This window comes from Paramacrobiotus metropolitanus, unplaced genomic scaffold (genome assembly GCF_019649055.1).
Source record: "Paramacrobiotus metropolitanus isolate TYO unplaced genomic scaffold, Prichtersi_v1.0 Parri_scaffold0000006, whole genome shotgun sequence".
Classification (NCBI taxonomy): domain Eukaryota; kingdom Metazoa; phylum Tardigrada; class Eutardigrada; order Parachela; family Macrobiotidae; genus Paramacrobiotus; species Paramacrobiotus metropolitanus.
This window is the reverse complement of record NW_026570226.1, coordinates 892,588-914,549: the sequence shown is the minus strand read 5'-3', so window position 1 is coordinate 914,549 and position 21,962 is coordinate 892,588. Positions and strand designations below refer to the sequence as shown.

The 21,962-nt window shown below is 42.6% G+C and overlaps 4 protein-coding genes across 5 annotated transcripts; 2 read left to right on the top strand and 2 right to left on the bottom strand.

Annotated features, from left to right (window-relative positions):
• Positions 1-251: 251 nt before the first annotated feature.
• Positions 252-3,085, top strand: LOC129581652 (voltage-dependent L-type calcium channel subunit beta-1-like). Its single transcript, XM_055472855.1, has one exon. The coding sequence runs from the start codon at positions 889-891 to the stop codon at positions 2,773-2,775; it is 1,887 nt and encodes a 628-aa protein (XP_055328830.1). The 5' UTR covers positions 252-888; the 3' UTR covers positions 2,776-3,085.
• On the bottom strand, positions 421-6,809 carry LOC129581653 (uncharacterized). Its single transcript, XM_055472856.1, has 9 exons — positions 6,188-6,809; positions 5,906-6,079; positions 5,205-5,317; positions 4,971-5,089; positions 4,525-4,590; positions 4,192-4,402; positions 3,613-3,970; positions 2,824-3,349; positions 421-2,749 (listed from the first exon to the last, which is right to left on the bottom strand). The coding sequence occupies exons 1-8, from the start codon at positions 6,387-6,389 to the stop codon at positions 3,225-3,227; spliced, it is 1,368 nt and encodes a 455-aa protein (XP_055328831.1). The 5' UTR covers positions 6,390-6,809; the 3' UTR covers positions 421-2,749; positions 2,824-3,224.
• Positions 6,810-7,852: 1,043 nt separating this feature from the next.
• Positions 7,853-10,617, top strand: LOC129582053 (tubulin alpha-1A chain). The gene is made up of 8 exons (XM_055473444.1): positions 7,853-8,080; positions 8,560-8,664; positions 8,729-8,846; positions 8,908-9,209; positions 9,277-9,525; positions 9,589-9,672; positions 9,733-9,927; positions 10,109-10,617. The coding sequence occupies exons 1-8, from the start codon at positions 8,078-8,080 to the stop codon at positions 10,406-10,408; spliced, it is 1,356 nt and encodes a 451-aa protein (XP_055329419.1). The 5' UTR covers positions 7,853-8,077; the 3' UTR covers positions 10,409-10,617.
• A 1,297-nt stretch (positions 10,618-11,914) lies between these two features.
• LOC129581787 (nuclear receptor subfamily 1 group D member 1-like) lies at positions 11,915-20,360 on the bottom strand. Of its 2 annotated transcripts, none has more exons than XM_055473023.1 (9): positions 19,928-20,358; positions 19,778-19,837; positions 18,203-18,344; positions 16,959-17,852; positions 16,303-16,643; positions 16,064-16,231; positions 15,798-16,002; positions 12,933-12,967; positions 11,915-12,538 (listed from the first exon to the last, which is right to left on the bottom strand). In XM_055473023.1, the coding sequence occupies exons 1-9, from the start codon at positions 19,991-19,993 to the stop codon at positions 12,179-12,181; spliced, it is 2,271 nt and encodes a 756-aa protein (XP_055328998.1). In that variant the 5' UTR covers positions 19,994-20,358; the 3' UTR covers positions 11,915-12,178. The 2 variants fall into 2 exon arrangements, with proteins under 2 accessions (XP_055328998.1, XP_055328999.1); XM_055473024.1 differs by having other exon boundaries at positions 12,467-12,569; positions 19,928-20,360.
• Between the last annotated feature and the right edge of the window lie 1,602 nt (positions 20,361-21,962).

Here is a 21,962-nt window from a genome sequence, read left to right as displayed (position 1 = left end):
GGCAGCCAGCCGGATTCCATTAGCTGCAGCACCACACCAGTGACACCACTCCTGTGTAATCCACGGGCGCGGTACATTTGGCCGCGCCACAGCCGACCAGGAGTACTCGTACAAATGTGGACGAGCATAAAAATCGATGGGTGCTACGCGGAGTTGCGGGCTGCGTTTTGTAAATGATATCGACAGGCTCGGAGCCGTCGTGATTCCCAGCGCGTTGGCCGATCCCACATGTGCTGTCCGCACTTCGCACGTCGGTACAAATCATGCTGGCGCATCGTATGTGCCTCTATCACTGCATGTGTATAACGTACGTATGACTGTATGTTGGGAACAGAGCGCGGACTCCGTCAGCGGCGGAATAGGCGACTACCATTGCAAGGTTATTTACAGACTACAGTTATTACCTTCCTTCCAACATTTTACATAATATTGGTGCTAACTGTAGCAGTGGATGTTAAAGCAAACCGTGGCTAATTATAATTCTGTTGCGCGTCCTTGTGTGCTTTACTGTGGTATAGCTGTACACACTGCGTCAGATTGTGATCGGATAGATTCAGCGCTTAAACATCGTCGACGCAGTGAAGCGCACATTGAAATGGGAACATCCGTTCGTCTATGTTTTTTCTTCCTTGGATGAAACCATCGGATTTTATGTGATTCTTGTATAATTTGCTACTTTGTCTAATTGAGAATTAGTAGCTAATCTGCTGGATTGGGAATTGTTCTTTGAATCGCATATCCACACACCAGGAAGTCGTAAAGTGTTATTGTATGACAGTTGTCATTTCCTATACGCGCGATTTCCAGACGAGGATGTTATGTTGACGGTGCACTCTGGGTACACGGTGCTGCAGCTGAATGGCGTCGTCTGCGTCTCTGAATATGTGAATGGCTGCGGGGCATCTCTCGCAACCCCAGGCCGACCTTTACGTAGGACACGAGAAGAAGGCCACCGATACGACCATTCCCATCAAAGAGTACGACTGGAAACGGCACAAACTGACTCTGGCCGACAAGTCGTCGTCGGAGCCATTCGCCAATCAGTCCTTCGGCCAGCCGCGCGGCACGGCGGGTTACAGTGTCACCGGATCGTCATCCACACTGTCCCTAGACGAGGACAAAGAGGTCAGCCGCCGCGAGACCGAGCGGCAGGCGTTGAAGCTGCTGGAGAAAGCTAGAAGCAAGCCGGTGGCCTTTGCGGTGCGCACCAATGTCAGCTACGACGGCACAGCGGACGACGACTCTCCGGTGCACGGCTGCGCGGTGTCCTTCGCCGTGAAGGACTTCCTGCACATTAAGGAGAAGTACAACAATGACTGGTGGATCGGCCGACTGGTCAAGGAGAACCACGATGTGGGATTTATTCCCAGTCCGCTGAAACTGGAGAATCTCCGCCTGCAGGCCACCCCGGCCAGCCTGCGCAACACCCAGAGCAGCTCCGTGCCCAATCTGGGAGCGTTCGGTGCCGGCGGGGAATCGGCCTCCTCCAGCCGCCGCGGCGGACACACGTCCCGCAGCTCCACACCCCCGACGCCGGGCCTGGAGCTGGACAACGGGGACAGTGCCGTCGGTGAGGACAGCGACTCCAAGTCGGGCAAGAGCAGCGCGGTGACATCGCCGCTCAAGCAGAAGAAGAAGCCTTTTTTCAAGAAGACAGAAGCCATTGCGCCTTATGATGTTGTGCCTACGATGCGGCCGGTTGTGGTTGTCGGTCCCGCGCTCAAAGGATACGAAGTCACCGACATGATGCAGAAAGCCGTATTTGATTTTCTCAAGCACCGCTTCGAGGGACGGATTATCATTACACGGGTCCAGGCGGACATTGCCCTGGCCAAACGGTCCCTCATGAACAGTCCCAATAAGCGAGCGCTCATGGAACGGAGTGTCAGCCGTTCGGGGACCATAGCGGAAGTGCAGGCGGAAATCGAGCGGATCTTTGAGTTGGCACGCTCCATGCAGCTGGTGGTGCTTGACTGTGATACCATTAATCACCCGTCGCAGGTCATCCGGACGTCGCTGGCACCAATCATCGTCTACCTCAAGATTGGTAATCAAAAAGTCCTGCAGAGGCTGATCAAATCCCGCGGGAAATCCCAAGCGCGTCAGCTGACCGTACAGACCAACACAGCGGAGAAGCTGTCCCAATGTCCACCGGAAATGTTTGATCTGATTTTAGATGAGAATCAGCTGGAAGACGCCTGTGGTCATCTGCAGGAGTACATGGAGAATTACTGGGTCTGCACGCATCCGCCCCTACCGGAAGTCATCCCGGAGCCCACCGTCCGTCCCGAGCACCGGGTTCGCACGTTACGCGATCCCCGCGAACGCTCCAAGGAGGGTCACCTGGGCGAGGGAGGGGCTTCCAATCGGCGCTCAGTATTTCGGCGTTCTCCTTCAGACCGACGAGGCCGACAGGCGCAGTCGGGTAGTAATCAAGCGCAGCAGTCATCTTCGCTGTCGGTACCGGAGGACAGCCTGGACACCGGCATCGATATGCCCATCACGCTGCAGCCGGCTCCGCACGGCCGGCGCCTGTCCCGGACTGAGCCTGGTCCGGGTAGGCCTGGTCGCGTCCTGCCCCAACCGCCCACCTCACAGCCACAACCCAGTGGAAGCGCACGCACTGGTGGACGTCGGCTACCGGATGTGCCGGCACCTGGCAGTGCGAGTGTCAGCCGACGGGAGTCTCAAGTGTCGCAGTATGCGCCACCTTTTCGTCCTTTTGGTCGGCCTCCCATAGCCGGCCAACCTGAACGCGATCCAGATTATTACTAGTGGAGGCATTTTGTTTTCTTTACTGCGGCAGCCAGATTTACTACGTACAATGTCATCTTTACTTGATGAGAATTTCTATGGTAATTTGATTCAGCCTTCTCGAGTTAAGACGTTTGTGAGTTTTTATTTTCGCGTTCGAAGGGAATTTCAGCGTCGTTTCTTCCAGTCTTGTCGTCGCGGTACTGTAAAGTGTGAACTTGGATGAATACTCTGGTTATTTTATCAAGTACAGTAATACAATAAAATAAATTTTTGATATGCTGTGAAGCCTGTACAAAAGTACTGTACATAACATGAGGTGCAACAAGTTAAGTAAAAAAAATAATTTACACAACAAAATAATAACAAAATAATTTCCTGACTGTGTTCCATGCCAACTTGCGCGCGGTGATGAAGATTTTCAACAGCCAGAATTCTTGTCACAATCTTGTGCCACTCTTTACTCCATTTTAAACGCTTGTATTATTTTTCAACTCCAATGGAAAATGTAACGTTATTCGATCCGATACAAAACCATCCGACATGGCCATCGCGAATTTGCAGGTCACTTCGTCAAACGCCGTTGCAATATGTCCTGTAAACCAAGTTCTTCACGGGTGGCCCAAACTGCGTTACAAATCGAGTCAAAACAAAAATCTGTCTTACAAAATGTAGAGAATGGTAAGTTCAAAAATTAAGCATTGTCCAGCATTACTGACCGGCATGAAAGGTCAAGAATCGCACAGATGTACTGTATGTGAATATATAGGTGATCAAGCATAAGCAGCAATATTATCGTACATACTACATACAAAACTAACACAGGAAAGTGTTTAGGTCAAAATTATGTAAACGTACCTCTGCGATAAGCGGGAGCGGCATTGTCCCACAGAGTGCGATATTCACTATCCCGAATTCTTTCATACATGGTGCTCAAGTACGTGCCCTGTGCGCCCAAAATAACCGACTTCGGACTTTCCCGCACGAGCATCACGTGACCATGTCCATTGTGCATTCCCACGATCCGTCCAAAATTGTCTTCATCGAACGTATTTCGAAAGAGCAGATCTAATGACGAGTCGGTAACACGATATTGCCACAAGTTGTTTTCGGCGCTGCACCATAAAAAGCCATCGTTTATTTGCATTTCAGGCAGAGAATTGGACATCATGGATCCCAATGTCTGCGCATCTGCAGAACCATTTCCGTACGGAAGCTATAACGAAACAGTTAAACTTCTTAACGAAAAGCATAGACTTCTTGAAATTTGTATTATTAAACCTCTTTAAAACTGCATTTGTGGCGTGCAGCTTTTGTTGTTTGTTTGTTCTAGATACTCTTTATTATTATTGTGAAACAGAAAAAAATTCAATTATAAATCAATCTGATTCAATCTAATTGCATAAGTAGTTTCAAAAAAACCTGTACAATACATACGAGAGTGGATGAAATATATTGCATGCTTCGTATATCGAACAGCTTGAGCAATCGCTGTCTTTGATCCCATCCGGAAACCACTACCGATCGTTCGTCTGCGATTAACGCCTTCACCAATCGGCAGCTGCTATTGTCCAGGAGAGAAGGATCGCTGATAAAGCGTCTCCTGGCAAAGCACTGAGAGGTCCTTACGTCGAAAAACTCACAAAATCTGCGATATTTAAAATTTTTATCAAGATTTTGCTTAATTGTGGACAGCGTTGCAGCAGTAATTTTTGTCTTTGTGGCATTTGTACATTAAATAAATCTTAACATGTATAGTAATAATCTCACCCTTCTGTACTTCCCGCTACAAGGAGATTACTATGATGATCGTGAGATTCAATGGTGTTTTCCGTCCTGTTAAAAATAATTTTTATGATAATTTTTTATTGCCTTAGCTAGTTATGTTATACCATCGGATATCTTGTAAAACGTACAGTATAAAAATATTTATTTGTTTGCACCGAGCGCGAAGCGCGAGGTGCTGCAATAAGTCTTCGTCGAGAGCATAAAATTTGTCTGACGCCACGAAGAGCGTACGTCACGCTTTTCCAATTCCACAATTCCAATACTATTTCCCAGTGGTATTGGCGCTCGCGCTCGTGCAATAATGTGGTTCGCAACCACCGCTAGTACATAGTTACTTTATTTCAATTTTTAACACAGTAGTAACACTTCACTACATCGCCTAAAGGTTGAATCCACATGTCCGTACATACGCATACTATAGTACTGACCGTAATCGAGCTATAGTCCCATGAGCCAAGCCAGCAGTGAGATCCGTTAATAGGATGCTTTTATCCCAGGAACCAGTACTTAAAACATTTCTCTCGTTTCGAATCGACGACACTTTGTTCTAAAAATACAAAACCAACCAGATGCCATACGGTGTTTCCTTATAAAAGCTGCAGATGCGGACTGCGGAGCAGGAGATTGTATACTTGTTTCGAACACGAGAAGAAAATTCATACCGTGTGTAAAGTGCCCTGGTCAATTACTGGAACCGGAAGCTCTCTATCCACACCAGCCACATTCCACAGAATGATGCTGTTTGGATCGCTACAACCGGCGGCGATCAACTTTCCTACCAAATAATCTCACGCTGATTTAAGTGGATTTGCCCTTGAATTAAAAGTACTTGTATCAACCACAACATGAAAGCTACCTAAATGAAATCAATTGGTCGCTCCTGACTTCGTGCCAAAAAGCAATATCTATATAGATATAAGTAGTTCGTGCCAAAGTACGGAGTACGGATATTATAATTTTCACTTTAAAATTAGAAGTTTCATGAAGACTGACTTAGACAGTGCATTTAATTTTAAGTACAATATATATATCGCTCTATTTCGATCTCATGCGATCAAACCGCTGGAAAAATCATAAAGATTACTATTGAAGAACGACACATTAATGTACTACAGGTAGTATATGTAAAGTAAAATAAACCAGAGATGTTTCCGATGGGCTGTATTGTACAGTACAATTAACGTTAAATTAAGTATTATACAGATATTCTCGCAATGCATAATCCGTATATTTGTCCTGTTACTTACGAAATCGAGAACGTTTCTGCGCATAATTTACACCTAAGACCTAACCAATACTAGGAAACATAAAAATACAGCAAATAATCTTAAATCTGTAAGTGAAATATGTGCTACATTCTTGCCTTCGTTGCAGAAGGCTACGCTAGCAATAGTCCAAAAGTGTTTGTGTTGATTGTTGACGTTCCATGGGCACAACTGTGCACAACCGATGGAATTATCAATAAAAATCCGGTTTTTTCTTTCGAACAACACGTGCGCTTTTCTCCAGAAGTCTGGACTGGGGTGTACCGTTGCGGCTGTAAACAAGTAACTGACTCACCATTGTCTGGTTTACAAATTATTACATAACTAATTTTAAAACGAGCAAACGAAATATTCACATTAATTTATTGTTAGAACCATACCTTTGACTTTGCTTAAAGCACTGAACCTGTATGGATGCCGCTGCTTCATCCGCTGTTCCCAGTATGACTCATCTGAGAAAATCTGCAGTAGCCATTTGTTGACAAGCCGAACATTTTGGGACAGCTCCACACTGCCACTGAAATGTCCAATTCTTTGCAGAACTTCTAAGGGCATATCTTCCAGACAAGCAGCGGTTTCCATGATCAGATTTCAAGTACTTAATAATATTTACTCCGTAAACAATGCCAAGCGAGTAAATAAATTATTCACGATGGACGACAACTGAAATCACGCCGAAAGATGAACGATAGATTACAGATGACAGTCATAACACGAAGAGCAAGCAAACAATCTACCAACTGTTGCATATCGCCGACTGAGAAAGAATCCATCTAGAAAAAGTTCATTGTCTTCTTTTCTGCAAAGTACCACGCATATACGGACCGATTGTTGATCAGCCTTCCGGTAATAGCGAAAGATTGTAAACGCTATTAAATACTACAATTGCACTATTACGGTAAGCTCAAGTTTACAAAGCCGTGCTTCGTCTTCGCCTGCATTGCATGCGCAGTGCCGCCAGTGCGCTTATTTTCCATACGAGTACTTTACAGATAACAATTTATAACGACTGCTGTATGGGTGTTGTGAATCATTTAACGTAAACACGGTACTTCGTATTTGTACAAAAAGTTAGAAATGCTACAATACTTGTATGTATTCCAGTAGTAGTCAAACAAACAGCCAACGGAAATCAGCACAATGCACACTAACGCTGCAAACAACGAAGCACGTGACAGTGAGCCGGCAAAAATACATTATTTATTTATAAAAAAATGTATAAAAATGAGCCGGCAGTATAAAAATGAGCCGGCAAAATTTTTATACTGTACGAGTATATTTTGTCTCATTTTTGTGCCATTTACCGTAGCTATAGCGGCAACCGGCAAATACATCCAGTAGCAGAAATACCGGTTTTTCTCGTTTGATCCCTTTTAAAAAAAAGTTTTCGCGAATCCGTAAGACCATTACCACTACTAGTACTCTAGTCTACCACAACAGAGTTGTTGAGACTGACAAAGGAAAAAGCGGAAATTGATCTAAAAGAAAAAGCATTTTCAACAGGGTATTATAATTTTTTATCATTGTAGATTTAAAGTGCTGTCCTGTGTCCACTTATAAGTTATTACTTATTAGTTAAAAGTCCATGTGAGCATACGAAAACAAAACCATGCAAAGTCTTCAGTGCATAACACAGATCGCAGCGTAGTACAGTAAAATGCGCAACACTCTCAAATCGTGATATAGGAACGTCCTAATAAATATGTGTTCCAACTTCCTACTCAATTGTTATCAGGGGCTTGGGGTCAGTAGTAAATAGTAAATACAACACTTCCGGCTTCCGCATCATTTTTACAAAAATTAAACTTCCACATAGTGCCCTTAGGCCTTAGTAATTAATAATAATGTAAGTAATTTTTCTTTTTTTTTATGTAAGTAATGTAAGTAATTGCTGCAAGTAATTTTTCGAAGCAGGCGCGGAAATCAGCGGTGAGGAGGGTTTTGTTATTGCTTGCGTGCGATTGGTGCATGGAAATGGATCGTCACCATACACAACACCTGGCAACGCCCTTGACCCTGTTGAAAATTTCCATTTGTCGTCTACAGTCTGTTCTACCCTTTCTCCGTCCTTATCGACGTTTTATACAGTTCCAAGTTAGTGACTTTTCCCTGCACCGCCAACTTCTATCGACCATTTATTTCACAGTCACAGCCAGGCGTTGATATTCTTGGTTGTCCTCAAAATTCTCGCAAAATAATAACGCTGATCTAACCTTGTCGCTCCATTTGCACATTATCCTCCGAAGAGTGTTCCTTTTTCTGCCGAAATCATGGTAAGTGTCTCGGATCAACTAATGAGTCGTCTATAAGCTAAACGAACCCTTGCTGCACCATGCAGCCATGCTGCTCCAGTTTTTTAGTGAACGAACGGCCTTGTTAAATTAAATCCTTGTAAATAGTCTTGCATTCCTGCATTCGTTGGAGGTTTTCCAATAATCTGTATGAACAGATGGGTTTTGTGAAAAAATATGCGTTAGCTGCTCGTCATACGAAAGGGCATCAAGGATGTTTTTTATGATGAGTTTTCTCGATACACTTCGAGTGGGACCTGGGAAGGTCGTTGGCTCGTTGCCCAGGCTTTCATCAGACTTTTGACCGCGATTAAGTACGGTTGCACAGAATCGTTTTTAGATCTTTTTTTGCGTAGGATTGTGAATCTAGGTACCTGCTAGCGTTTCTTAAATTTTTTATACGGTTGTGAACTGGAATTTGACAAGTTCCTTTCAGTTTCTGTATTACTGAATTTTTATAGCGTGAATGCATCTCAGTGCACGTCGGACAGGCGGGAGTCCAGATTGGCAATGCCTGCTGGGAGCTGTACTGCTTGGAACACGGAATCCAGCCGGATGGGCAAATGGTTAGTCTCAACTCGTACGAGATTTTCCTTTCAGTCCTTCACTAATATTTGATTCGAAATTCAGCCATCTGATAAAACTATTGGCGGAGGCGATGATTCCTTCAACACGTTTTTCAGCGAGACCGGAGCTGGAAAACATGTCCCGCGTGCCGTGTTCGTCGATCTGGAACCCACTGTTATTGGTAAGTTGCAGGCATTTCCTTGACTCACCATTCGCTGTGGTTTGCAAATTAAAATTTTCAGATGAAATTCGCACCGGGACATATCGGCAGCTGTTCCACCCTGAACAGCTGATCACCGGTAAGGAGGATGCGGCCAATAATTACGCGCGTGGCCACTACACGGTCGGGAAGGAAATTGTCGATCTGGTGCTGGATCGTATCCGCAAGCTGGCTGATCAGTGCACCGGCCTGCAGGGCTTCCTGATTTTCCACAGCTTCGGTGGCGGAACGGGATCGGGATTCACTTCTCTGCTGATGGAGCGCCTGTCGGTTGACTATGGGAAAAAGTCCAAGCTGGAATTCTCTGTGTATCCGGCTCCTCAGGTGGGTGAAAATTTCTTTGGGCATTTGTATTATAAGCGGAACAACGGAGATGCGTTCGATGTTGTAGGTGAGCACGGCTGTGGTCGAGCCATATAACAGCATTTTGACCACGCATACTACTCTGGAGCATTCCGATTGTGCATTTATGGTGGATAACGAAGCCATCTACGACATTTGCCGCCGCAACTTGGACATCGAGCGCCCGACATATACAAATTTGAACCGTCTGATTGGCCAGATTGTTTCCTCAATTACTGCTTCTCTGCGCTTTGATGGAGCCCTAAATGTCGATCTTACGGAATTTCAAACTAATTTGGTATTTCAGTTAATTTTGAATGATTATCGAGGACAAAAACTCGTTAATGCAATCTGTTTTTAGGTGCCATACCCTCGTATCCACTTTCCGCTGGTGACATATGCTCCGATTATTTCCGCTGAAAAGGCATATCACGAGCAGCTTACGGTATGGCTTTTTAATTATTTATTGTACTAGTGAGTTCAGGATGCAGATTCATTGTTGTAGGTGTCGGAGATTACTAACGCGTGCTTCGAACCAGCTAACCAAATGGTCAAGTGTGATCCCCGCCACGGAAAGTACATGGCTTGCTGCATGCTGTATCGTGGCGATGTGGTGCCCAAGGATGTTAACGCTGCGATTGCGGCTATCAAAACTAAGCGCACCATCCAGTTTGTTGATTGGTGCCCCACTGGATTTAAGGTACGATATGCACCGGAGTGAACGCCATTTAATTTTCTAATTGCATGAATGGCGGTTTTTACTTGTATAGGTTTGATAGGTATTGAAGGACTGGTTTTTTGCTCAGCTGTTCGTCTTTTTAATTTCCCTGACTTGTTTTCTGTGTGGCAGTCTCTTCATGATTTTGTTTTTGTTAATTTAGGTTGGCATTAATTATCAGCCGCCGACCGTCGTTCCTGGAGGCGATTTGGCCAAAGTCCAGCGAGCTGTGTGCATGCTGAGCAACACCACGGCCATTGCCGAAGCATGGGCTCGCTTGGATCACAAATTTGACCTGATGTATGCTAAGCGTGCGTTCGTACACTGGTATGTCGGTGAGGGAATGGAAGAGGGTGAATTCAGTGAGGCCCGCGAGGATCTGGCGGCCCTGGAAAAGGATTACGAAGAAGTGGGAGTGGATTCAGTCGAAGGCGAGGGTGAAGGAGAAGGCGAAGAGGTTTAATCGCCAATGCTAACAGCGTGCGTAGAAGCCGTTTTCGGTCATCAGTTTTCTCGGTTTAATCATTCTTGTGGTTTTGTAATTTTTTGCAGGACTTGCTGTAATCTCACGAACTATTCTCATATATATCTCAATTTGTACTTACGATGTTCCTGACTTGTATTCCTGTCAGTGGTACTCTGTCTGACGGTCTCTTTAAATATTTTGCATGGCCTTTCGCCCAGTTGGTGTATTGGTTAAGCGACATTTTGCACAAGTAATTTCGTTCGAATGAAAAATCAGTATAATTATGCTAATGTTTTCATCCTACAATTGGCAGTTTAGTTGAAAGTGAAGGACTTTTATGTGATTTTTGTAAATTAGTCCCCCTTAAGCTGGGTAAGAGGTAAAACGCTCAATGAATGCAGTGGCTGAGTCGAAGTGTAGGAACCCTTCGAGTTTGTTTGGTTATTCCTCTGTCAGTTAAAAATATTTGATAGCTTTCGCCGTTCATGGTATTATTTTTCTTAACCAAACTGGAAGTAAAGCGAAGTTTTTCACTTCGAAGAAGCTTGTGAGTTATGACTATAGTCACCAGAGCTGATTTTCACGGTGTTTCAGCTTTACTGCCATATTTGTTGGCACAGCACAAAATTTTTAACGGTTCACAGTTGTTCACACTTGAAAAAATGTGGAAATTTCAAACCAGCAGCATTTCTGCGCAATAAAGGGCAGCCCCATGACCCTATCGCATAAGGGCCCGGACCTGAAACACCGAAGAGTTTAATCCTTTAAGAACGTCGCTCGTGTGTTTCGCGGACCGCATGGTGAGATAGTTGATTTGTTTTGCTGAATCAGCTACAACCCTTTTTACACCTACAGGGAATTCCCGGAAATTCCCGACTCGCGTGCCGCAAACACAGCAGAGTGGTCTGTCACATGTTTATCATATTCAATGACGTAAATCATGTCTCTCAGCGGAATAGATAAATAAACGGTCAGAAACCCCGGAAGCATACTCATGTGATCGGAGTTCGGAATCAAACACCAAAAGAGCAGCCGCATCCGGTACATGCATGCGTGGCTCATACTGTAGTTGGATTAAAATCCCTACGTACTATGAATAGAAGTAGTCACAGTATGCCAGGAACAGAAGATCGAGCAGGAAGTCTCGAAGACGGCCAGAAGCAGTAAAGATACAGTAAGTATATAATATTCCTGTTCCGAAGCGCCGTAAGATAGCAACAAAATAATAGTCACACGATGCAGAACCTTAGAAATTTTTAGCTTAGACGGGACTAAGATGTAACTTACAGTCTTACAGTAATCTTAGTTTCGCCTAAGCTTCAAATTTCTAAGGTTCTTAGACTGCCGTGGTAACTTTTGAGTGCATAACTCGTAAAATCGCAAACACTAGTCTTATATGCACCGGGTGCGGTAACAATTTTAATAATATGGAAGTGGCAATTTATGAATAGCCTTTGCTTTGCAGTGTAGCATATATAAAAAATATATGTTTTACTAGTTTCGCTTTGTTTATTTTAAAAAGAATGTATAACTTCAATGATATGAGAATATTTACAGCATCAGAGAGGTAAAAACAAAATTTATGGTCAAGAGCTGACAACAGTGAACATTTGGTTAAACAGTGTCTCAAAAATAATTTATGTCCCATTTGGCTCTCCTGAAAAATACAAAATGTACAAAAAATGCATAGAAGTTCCATTTGGTGTAAACACAACATGAATACATCGCAGCAAAACTAAAAACTAAACATTTTTCTCTAAAAAAGACTCATTCTATCCGTCTCGTATTTAGCTGGCTCTGTACAATCAAACGACCACTATTTCTAGTTGGAATTTCCCCAGTGGCAGGAGGTAATTCGGAAACTTTACTGTACGCAGCCGTTTCCTCCTGAACCTTTGACGTTTCCTGGCCATGATTATCGGCACTGGAAGAGGGTTCGGCAACTTTCCAAGGACCCTGAGTGAAATGGCTGAGATCAATGGGATGGACATATTTCTCCTGCATCACGTCCAAGATACGCCAGCCTTTTAGCAATTCCATTAAATCCACAAGTAACTGACTAGCAGCCACAGGACGACGATTGCGGACCGCCGATTTCAGAGCGTCCAGCAAATGATTGTGAATCGCCTGAAAAATAGCGCTAGCATATCAAAATTTCCTGCAAAAATCAGAGCTAACTTAACAGAGGGCGGCCGATTTGATATAACGATTGTTTACAAAGGCGACCAATTTGAATAAATTCGAGCCGTAAATGAAAACAAAAATTAAGTAACGACACCGCTGACATCAATAGTAAGTGGGTTTAAACGATCACAATATTTTAATAGTCCATAAACACTTCAAAATGACCCAACACAATATTAGCATGCGTTAGCACAAAACGATAGTTTTCCATAGGTTACAAAAATTCAGCGCAACTTCAATGCCAAACTCACACGCCACACCCCAAAGGCAAAATGTATCGTTTTTAGCTTATAGAAAAGTACAAAGTGTGAAAATTCAAACAAAACAACAAACTCACCGTAATAAAGTCAACACGATTCAGGCCGGGACGATCTACAATAAAAATAAGGTCAGTCACACCCAGAAATATGATCTTACGTCAGCTGCAGGCACCGTTATCGTGTCAGAATACAAGATAAACGGAATTTGCCAATATTTGCGAGTCTATTAAATTATAACAAGTGTATTTATTTTATCAGGTATGAATACTCTTAGTCTTCGAGGAGAACATTACGACGTCCATAACACATCTCGCCCGCTTCAAAGCATCCATCACATGAGGATGTTTAGTTGTACACAAAACAACAATGTAATGTAATGTAACACCACTGTGATATTGTCCGATCAACGATATTGTTCTCCATACTACTCACAATTATCCCGTCGCGTATAGCATTGTTCATCTAAAGTTTCATACAAATAGTTCAAAGGAAGGAAAATCGTCAGTCCGTTCATGGTATCTGAATTCCCAGCAGTATCCCGCCTTTTGCTGCACTGACATCATAATGCCGAAATAGGAAATACAGAGTCTGTAGGTCTACGTATTGCTAATAAGGCATTATGTTAAGTACTCGTATTTTTATTTTTTTTTTCAGATACTGTTGGCATGCTGGTTTTCTCGTATGCCCTGCAAACTTTGACTGCGAATTTTTGTCGTAGTCGACTTTGCCAGAAACAGTCATTCTAGTTGCTTTATTTACGGTAAGCCGAACTGCGGTGACTGTATGCGACTTTAAGTGCAGCAGAAAACCTACAAGTGTTTAAACAAAAGATGCGAAACGAATTTTCACTAATCAATGCTTGACAACGAAGCATACTATCCTGGGAAAATCCTACTACTCGTAGGAAACCGGTAGGGCTGCATAACTAACAATATGAAGCCCAAAGATAAACAAGCGCCTAAGCAGACCAGGATGACGTCAAACTGACAGGTCAGTTCATTTGAATTTGACCGCTTCCTAGAAGCTGAACGGCACACCCAAAATTATGCAGCACCACATAATAGCACTAGGCAACCACAAATTTTGCTCGTCATAATTTCTACTTGGATTTCTACAGTCCTCTGCTTTTTAGTTTAGTAAAAGAAAGGTTTCAATAACAAAAAATTAAATCGTAAATATTGCTGATCTGGTTTAAATGAACGTTATATCTATATTTGCAGAGTATCACATCCGTCTGCCAATTCTAACGCAAGTACAAAATACTTTGTAATACAGCCGCAGCACATAGTTTCAAAAATAATTATCAAGCTGCCAGTATATAAAAATAACCGTTAAGCAGCAGTTTGACACTTGATTACAATCCGCTAAACAGCCTGCAGAACTAGAAAGCAGGACTAGAAGAAGTACGGTAGCTTTTTTAAAGTGATGTGTCATTTTAGCTATCACGAAAGCTACGGCTGCCTTGAACATTGTGGGAAAACACAAACGCTAATGTCGATGATTGTTTCTTTCCTTTCAAATAACGGAATATTTTAACCAAAGTAAGAGATCAAAAGCCCAGTACTGTAGAATTAAACGCGGAAGATGATCAATAAAATTCTGAGCAAGTAGTTAAACGATTTCGCAAATTTATACTCGTAATAGTTATCCATACGACAAAAGGATAAATTCGTTTCATAAGTCACTATTATCTGAAGTCTTTGCCATTTGCATTAACAATAATACAATTATTAGTCGAAGTCTTTGCCATTTGCATTAACAATTATACAATTAATAGTCATGTTTTTCCGTGCTTCCCTACATTGAGCCCCGACCAGCCGCAATCGCTGAATTTAAACGCATCCTATACGGATGACCACGAAAATAAATTTGCAGTACTTTAAGCACAAGATTGTTGTCCCATAACATCGTGCATTTTAATAGAGTTTAAGTGGTAAACTGAAATGCACGATAATAATATGGAGTAAGGAATTAAAAGATGATAATGTCAGAAACAACATATTTTTCCGGTACAAAATACCACTTCAAGTCTTAAACACATTCTACACTAATTATGTGACGGTGCTCAGAAAAAACTGTTAATTCTAATCACTTAAATGATTAGTCAATGAAATACATAATTTTATGCAAAAGCATAATTTAACGACAACAAACTGATTACGATCAGAACGTGGCTGCGACCACAAGAAACGGATGTTTAAAAACAGCACTTCAGATGCAGATAGTTAGTTATAATTTATACAAGCTAAATACAGACGCAAGCATGCCTCACAAAAATCGGACAAGTGAAAAAGTTCTCCTACGTTAACACGAGAAAAGACCGCGCATGATACACTCATAGCATCGCCGCGCATTATTTCCAAACACAGAAGCTGCAAAAATATATTGTGCAAGTGGAGTCAACACATAATGTCACATAAGTATATCAGTGTTTACGCAATACCGCCAACCACCTTGTAATAACCTTCGACAATCGCTTTCCAAGAAACTGTAATCCTTCAACCGACCTAGATGTTGCTGTAGCGATAGGTGGTGTATAGTGTATACACGGTGGAAATTCCGCTCAAACGAAGCCGAGAAAACCGGTACGACTAACAACCACGGTTGAATAGACGGCCTATTAGCGAGACAGTTATGTGACTGTCCATACATCGTATGCCAGAGTGGCAGCTCTGCAGAGATAAACAGATGGCATGCGCGACAACGCACAAATCTCCTACTTTCCTTTTTGCGGTACATTCGGTAAATCACTACGGCGCTTAACTGAATACGTTTCAATTCGCCCGCCACTGACACGTCACCAATCACCTACTTTTAGTCGACCGCATCGGCGAAGTCGCATTAAATGAAAATTCTCTTCAGAACGCTTTCTTCTCTGTGGCAATGTCAATGCCAAACTCTCCATACGCAAAAAGGGCATGCAATTCAAACAAATCTCTTACCCGGGCGAACGATCAATATGCACTTCAGCAACGACAGCTCATCAAAACTTAAATCCAGCGCATTAATTCGGGAGGCCATTTCGAATACTGTCATTAGAAATTCATCCGTGAGAAACTGCTCCATCCAGTAGCGCGCATAAAACGTGTTGGTCTCCAGAAATAAAATGTAACTCTGCTGATTGCGAAGAAAGCGGGCTGAATGCACCTAAATGCATTGCAAGAAAATTTATCCAGCGAAGAAAAAGACATAAAATAATAACACTAACCATCCAGGTGTCCAGTATACAAGTCCGCAATAAAGAATGCTGGTCATGCATGTCAAGAAATCGGAAACCAGGAATACTTTCACTCAGCATCACCACCCGCTTCACCTGCGTCACAAGACGATCCTTCAAGATGTCTCGCATTTGTAGCGGCGTACGCTCCGGTTGATTCTGGAAAGATCAATGCAGACCGTATTATGTGCTAAATCCACAAACGCATCACGCATTAACGGATTTCTCACCGGTAGGTTATTTGACGTTAGCGCTTCTTTGAGGAACACTTCATTAGCCCGCGTTTCCTCGCCGTAAATTTCATTATTCTTCTTCGAGACGATACGAAACGTGTATTCACACATGGAATTCTTGGCATTTTCGTCTTTTCCCAGTTCATGAAAAAATTCACTTGTTATAACTGCGGGAATTTTTAAATGAGGACTTGGGGACAGTAGAGAGGATTCCGATGAAGAGGAGCCATCTTTACGAGTCTTGCGATAGCGGTGGTGCGTACTAGTCGGTTGGGGAGGGGCCGGTATTTTCTCAGGTGGGACATAGGACGGCGTCATAATCACAATATCTCGTGGCACTACAAAAACGATAACGATATCAATCTAACGTAAAATGCTAAAATGCGAACGATACTTCTATCAAGATAACGAACGACATCAAACAAATCTGATTTCCCAAAAATAATCCAAACTGGCTCGAAAATAACGTTTAAGGATACAGAAGAACAGCTACAGAAACGCTTAATCGCACAGTTACTTGAATAAAATATACCTTAAAATAAAAAATAAAATAAAATTACCGGTTGAAAATAACAAGATAAACAAACACAGAGAAGTGCTACAACTGCGTCTGTATAAGCTTTCACCACATAGTCAGGTCAAACATTACATACCGACGGGGGCACAGTCCTTTGATCCCTGAACAATCGGTTCCAAAACTGCCACAGCCGTCTCATCCGTGGCCATTTCGGCGGTCAGCTGATCAGCAGGCAGCGCTTTCAGTCCTGGAACGTTCTCATTGACCTTCTGTCCAGTTATGGCCATATCTACAACTTCCGGCAAATGAGACGGTTTGACCACGACAGGTAACTGAGAAAATACTATTGTCTGGCCTGTTTTGCGCACTGCGGGGTAACACACTCCACCGCTGCCAGTAAAGCGTGCATTAGGCGACGACGGAATGACATAGCCGTCTAGCGTTCTTGGATGACCGTCTTCGTGCTGTATAGTCCGACCGGTATCGGTCATCGTACTGCCCATTTCCGCATCTTTTCGAGCCGGTGGCGAGTACCGGCTCGTACTCGGCCGGCTCGGACCGGGCTGGTACGAACCCGAGTAGGTAGGCGCCTCATACATGGAAACATCCTCATCGTCGGACTGCTCTTGCATCGGCAATGGCTGTGCTTTAGTTTTATCGATTGGTGTGTTAGATGACGAATGATACGGATGAAATCGATGACCCGACAGGGAAGATGACTGGGGATAGTGAACTGTACCTAGTGCCGCTGAATGATTGCCGGCTTCCACCTGCGAACTGCTACGGATTACAGTGTAACGTTGGCCTGAAGAGCCCGCCGTCGCCTCCGCAGCCGAAATGCTTCTGTTTAGCAGGACAATGTTGCTTGGTGGAGATGGAGTTGTTGGAGTGGGCTGTCGTGTATGGGATGGTCCCGTCACATTATCTCCCGATGAAGAGGCTTCTCCGCTCGTAGCTGCGCTGCTTGATCCACCGGCAGATCGTACCGCCTGCTCTTTCACAGCTTTGGGAATGCGTCCCATTTTCACAGCTAAAGAACATATTGACAATTTCCATACAACACAAATAAAACTAATTAAAAGCTGCCAAACAGCAATTCACAGCAATCAGCACGTTTTTATAACCAATGCACAATGCTAGACTAACACAAGCGAATTCGGTACACATGTCGTACTCTAACCATAACTACAACGCACCCGGCATAGATAGGGCCTGATAGGCATATTCTATTCAGCCACTGGCTTTCGATTAAGTAAGAAAATTAATGTTCTTTAATGCGTCCGTCGATTATGTACGTGCACAGCATTCAAGTTTTTCAACTAATCAAAACGCACTAATTACAAGTATCATAGTTACAAGTATCATAGATATTTCTCTCACCATCCAGCGCCATTCCCGCTTCGATGCATTTTCGGAATCGGCATGCTTTACAACGATTACGAGTATCAGGAGACACCTCGCATCTATTGCCGAAGAAACAGCGAAAGGTTCGGAAAACGGGTAGACTGCGCTTGAAGAATCCCTGTTCAAAACCAGACAGGACGATTATTCCACGCAAATCACAAAAGTGAATCGATAGAACGCAATGTAGTCCACATAGCATCAATCGGTTACCATAAGGCATCGTTGAGCTTATGGTTAAACCTCTGAAGTCTGAATAGTAATAGCCCAGCCTTATCGTCACATAATTAGCTGACGTAATTTAGTTCTAGATCACGGTGAAGAAGAGAGAGTGGCGACTGCAGTATACTACAGATATGTGTGGATGACTGTTGTGAATGCCAGATTTCGGGCTAACCGCTGTCCGTACTCAGGCCGTCAGGCGTACTGTACTGCCAACTGCGTAATAAGGAAACAGATTCGGGGCACATTATAGTATTTATTGTAAAATTGTAGTGCCACATTAAATCTTATTTTCAAATATTTTACAACCCTTGATGAGACTGCTGTCGTGTGAGCACAGATTAATGGCTATCGCTTCGTTAAATATTCATTATTTGTCATTTGTAGTAGTAGATATCAGACTATTGCAAAATGCACCTTTTAGGCTTTTACAAGTTAAACCGATCCAACCACACTCGCGGTCCCTGATGAGGCAAAAAAAAGTTTTCGTCTTACGATAAAAGTAACATTAAATTCTGCACCAACTCAGTCTATGTAAAATGTAAAGAAAAAAATTTCCTTTTTGCGGCAATGAAACCACGGAACTAATCGTAAAGAGCGAGTTAGATGAGTTATGATGTCTCCGGGAAATGACGTAGCTACACGAGATATGCAAACAGTTATTTCTGGTCCAATTTCTCGGTATCAACTCAGATTTGTGTATTGAAAGTATTTCTCGAAAAAAGCAACCGAATACACTGTGCATGAAAAATCCCGATATGTTACCGAGATCATATTCTATTTAAACCTGACACAAAATAAAGATCAAGTTATACAAGTAACACAAATTTCAGATACACGCCTCCAGTGTAGAATTCAAAAAAGCACCAACAAGCACATACGAATTACCCATCGATGTAGAAAACTAACCCCATAAAGAAATAAAATTTTAATATTTCAACACAAAATATAGTCAAAATGAGAGTTCATACATAAATTTAATGAAATCAGCATTACTAATCAGCATTAACACTGTAAGCAGCGGTAATGTCATACCGTATTATTATCACAGCGGAGCATGATTATTATTTCTGATTATGATTATTTGTCACACTGAGAAAACACTGTAATAAAAAAATGCTCGAATAGAAAATACAAATAACGACTAAAGGATTCTCCATAAAAAAGAGAAAAAAATTTAAAAAGTAACACTGTAACAGCAAGGCTCAAAGCTAATGTTGGCAATTAATCTGTAAAACAAACAAGTTTGCAATCAAAATCTTGAGCTTTATTTTCTACAGAATGTTTCAAAATGGTAGAGAACAGCATCAAACGCTAACTGAGCTTGCTTACCTTGCAGCCTTCGCACGTGTTAGCCCCGTAATGATTTCCGGTAGCTTCCGCTCCGCATATCTGCTCAAGAGAAAACCGAAATGGATCAGGCAAACCCAACCAACCTCTTGAGGAAAACACAACCGTCGCGGACAATTGACCGCTCAGTACCTGACATTGACCAAAGGGGAAGGGAGTAAATCCTCGACCCTTTGGAATTGGGATGTTGATTTCCATGATCAGATGTGCAAAAATAATTAACCATTCAACATCGCAGAACCAACGAAAAACGAAGTATGTCGATCGGACAAGCGCAAGCCAGCAAAAAACCACTTTCGGTTGGTAACAGCTAGTTAGGTGTATTTCTCATTTTCCGTTCATTTCTGTCAAGCGACATTTATACAGACAACACAAGTTCGAACGGTATGTACAGAACTGAGAAGCTAGCTCGTAAGGTGATAAAAATGCCGGATTCCCTCCAGCAAATGGAAAACTACGGTAGATTAGCAGCAACAGAAAATACATTCAACGTGAGCAGATGTATAGAAGTCGCACACTTGAATTTTCCGCTACGCATGAACCAGAAACCTGTTTGCCAGTGCAGGCACAGCTGTTGTATTTCAGACGTAAGCACTCGGTAGTCGACTAGTCGGTATCGTAAAAATAGGCCCGACAGACTGGATGGACGCTGTCACGTGAGTGAAGTGTAAAAGGAGGGGTTGCTCAGGCAGCCCAATCGGGTAATGCGGTACCGGTTGTAAAAATGAATAAAACGAAGAAAGCGCGGTAGTAGAAGTATCGATGGCTCAGTGGTACTTACGAGTACGGAATATGTAGTAAATTTTATATTATGCCGACAGAAACCAGCTCAAAAGCAGGACACCTTTATGTAGTTATTAAACAAAACTTTTATTTTCTTCACATGTAGAGCTGGTTAAAAAGATTCCACCACCTGATCGATTATTGCAGATCAGACGGGAATCTGTTACACGAACTTTATTTCAAAAAAATTAAATTATGCTATCAATCAGTAAAAGCTTGAGGAAGCTTAGAATGCGTATCGTTTAGTGGAAACGTGAATTATAAAAGAAGTTCCGAAGTGAGCTTATTAGTACTTTACAGCAGTCTGACTATGACATTCGAAATAGAATAATTATTCTCATCTCGTACAAAATTTATGAATTGGCAAATTAATTTTCGCAGTATTGTTGCTTGTTATGGTTGATGTGGACTTTAAAACGGTCGAACTGCGTTCAATGGCTGGAATCCAATCGGTCAGTTGAAGGTTAGAACTACGTCATTATGGTCACCATGCGGATTGAATCAGGAATGAGGGATCAGACACGACACAGACACCCGGAACTCAAAACGAGACCAGCGTCGTCTGCAATTTGCATTGTCATGCAAATCCAAGCACGCTAAATATACTCGCACTTGCTGTAGTCCAGTACCGAGCGCTGGTCGTATGAATGAATTGCATTCATACGACAACTATAGGCGCGGTTCTGCGTGTGTATTGTAATTGTGTACAAGCAAAAAAAACAATAGAATTACTACCCCATTTAATTTTTGCCATACTCCACGTTCACACTCCACAGTACTTAAGGCAACCATACAGCATTACGGTCTTTTGTGATACCTAGTTTATGTGGTTACATTTCAAATTGATATCTATATTCAACGAAATGCGGCATCCATCATGGGATCGGCGTCGGCTCCGGCTAATTTACGAGTAGATGAAAATAAAAATCATGAGATGTTCTCTGTAATCCGGTCGCCTGCTTCCTGTTTGTTAACGATATGTAATAAACTGACATAATTAAGCATGTTTTCTGACATAATTATGTAGTGCGCGTTTTTGGACAACAGCTTCACAAATAAAAAGATTTAAAAGGATTCAACTGCAGCTGCGAAATTACCGTACTGTCAAATTACAAGAACTCGTTGTGTACATTATCTCGCAGTATTGTCCAGAGAGTTCAAAAACCAAAGAAAATATTATACATCAAGTACTCGTAGTGCAATAATTTATTACTTCATTAAATTTAGTGGTTAGCTTTTTTAATAGTTAGATTTTATCTGTCATGTAGTATGCCCGCGCTTGCTACTAATGTCGTGTAATAAAACAAATTTTTGAAATTTGCAGTGGGTGGCTCGGCTCACTGGCTTTGCTAGAATAGCTTGTGAAATATGCGTCCGAAGTAAG

Excerpts from the sequence above, each read along its gene's own strand:
- LOC129581652 (XM_055472855.1), top strand. The coding sequence starts at position 889 with ATGGCTGCGGGGCATCTCTCGCAACCCCAGGCCGACCTTTACGTAGGA.
- LOC129581653 (XM_055472856.1), bottom strand. The coding sequence starts at position 6,389 with ATGGAAACCGCTGCTTGTCTGGAAGATATGCCCTTAGAAGTTCTGCAA. Across the intron at positions 6,080-6,187 it reads TGCTTTAAGCAAAGTCAAAG|CCGCAACGGTACACCCCAGT; the intron begins GTATGGTTCTAA and ends ACTTGTTTACAG. Across the intron at positions 3,971-4,191 it reads AATATATTTCATCCACTCTC|CTTCCGTACGGAAATGGTTC; the intron begins GTATGTATTGTA and ends GTTTCGTTATAG.
- LOC129582053 (XM_055473444.1), top strand. Across the intron at positions 8,665-8,728 it reads TCCAGCCGGATGGGCAAATG|CCATCTGATAAAACTATTGG; the intron begins GTTAGTCTCAAC and ends TTCGAAATTCAG. Across the intron at positions 9,526-9,588 it reads CGGAATTTCAAACTAATTTG|GTGCCATACCCTCGTATCCA; the intron begins GTATTTCAGTTA and ends ATCTGTTTTTAG.
- LOC129581787 (XM_055473023.1), bottom strand. The coding sequence starts at position 19,993 with ATGGAAATCAACATCCCAATTCCAAAGGGTCGAGGATTTACTCCCTTC. Across the intron at positions 16,644-16,958 it reads AAAGGACTGTGCCCCCGTCG|TGCCACGAGATATTGTGATT; the intron begins GTATGTAATGTT and ends TCGTTTTTGTAG. Across the intron at positions 16,232-16,302 it reads TAACGTCAAATAACCTACCG|AATCAACCGGAGCGTACGCC; the intron begins GTGAGAAATCCG and ends TGATCTTTCCAG.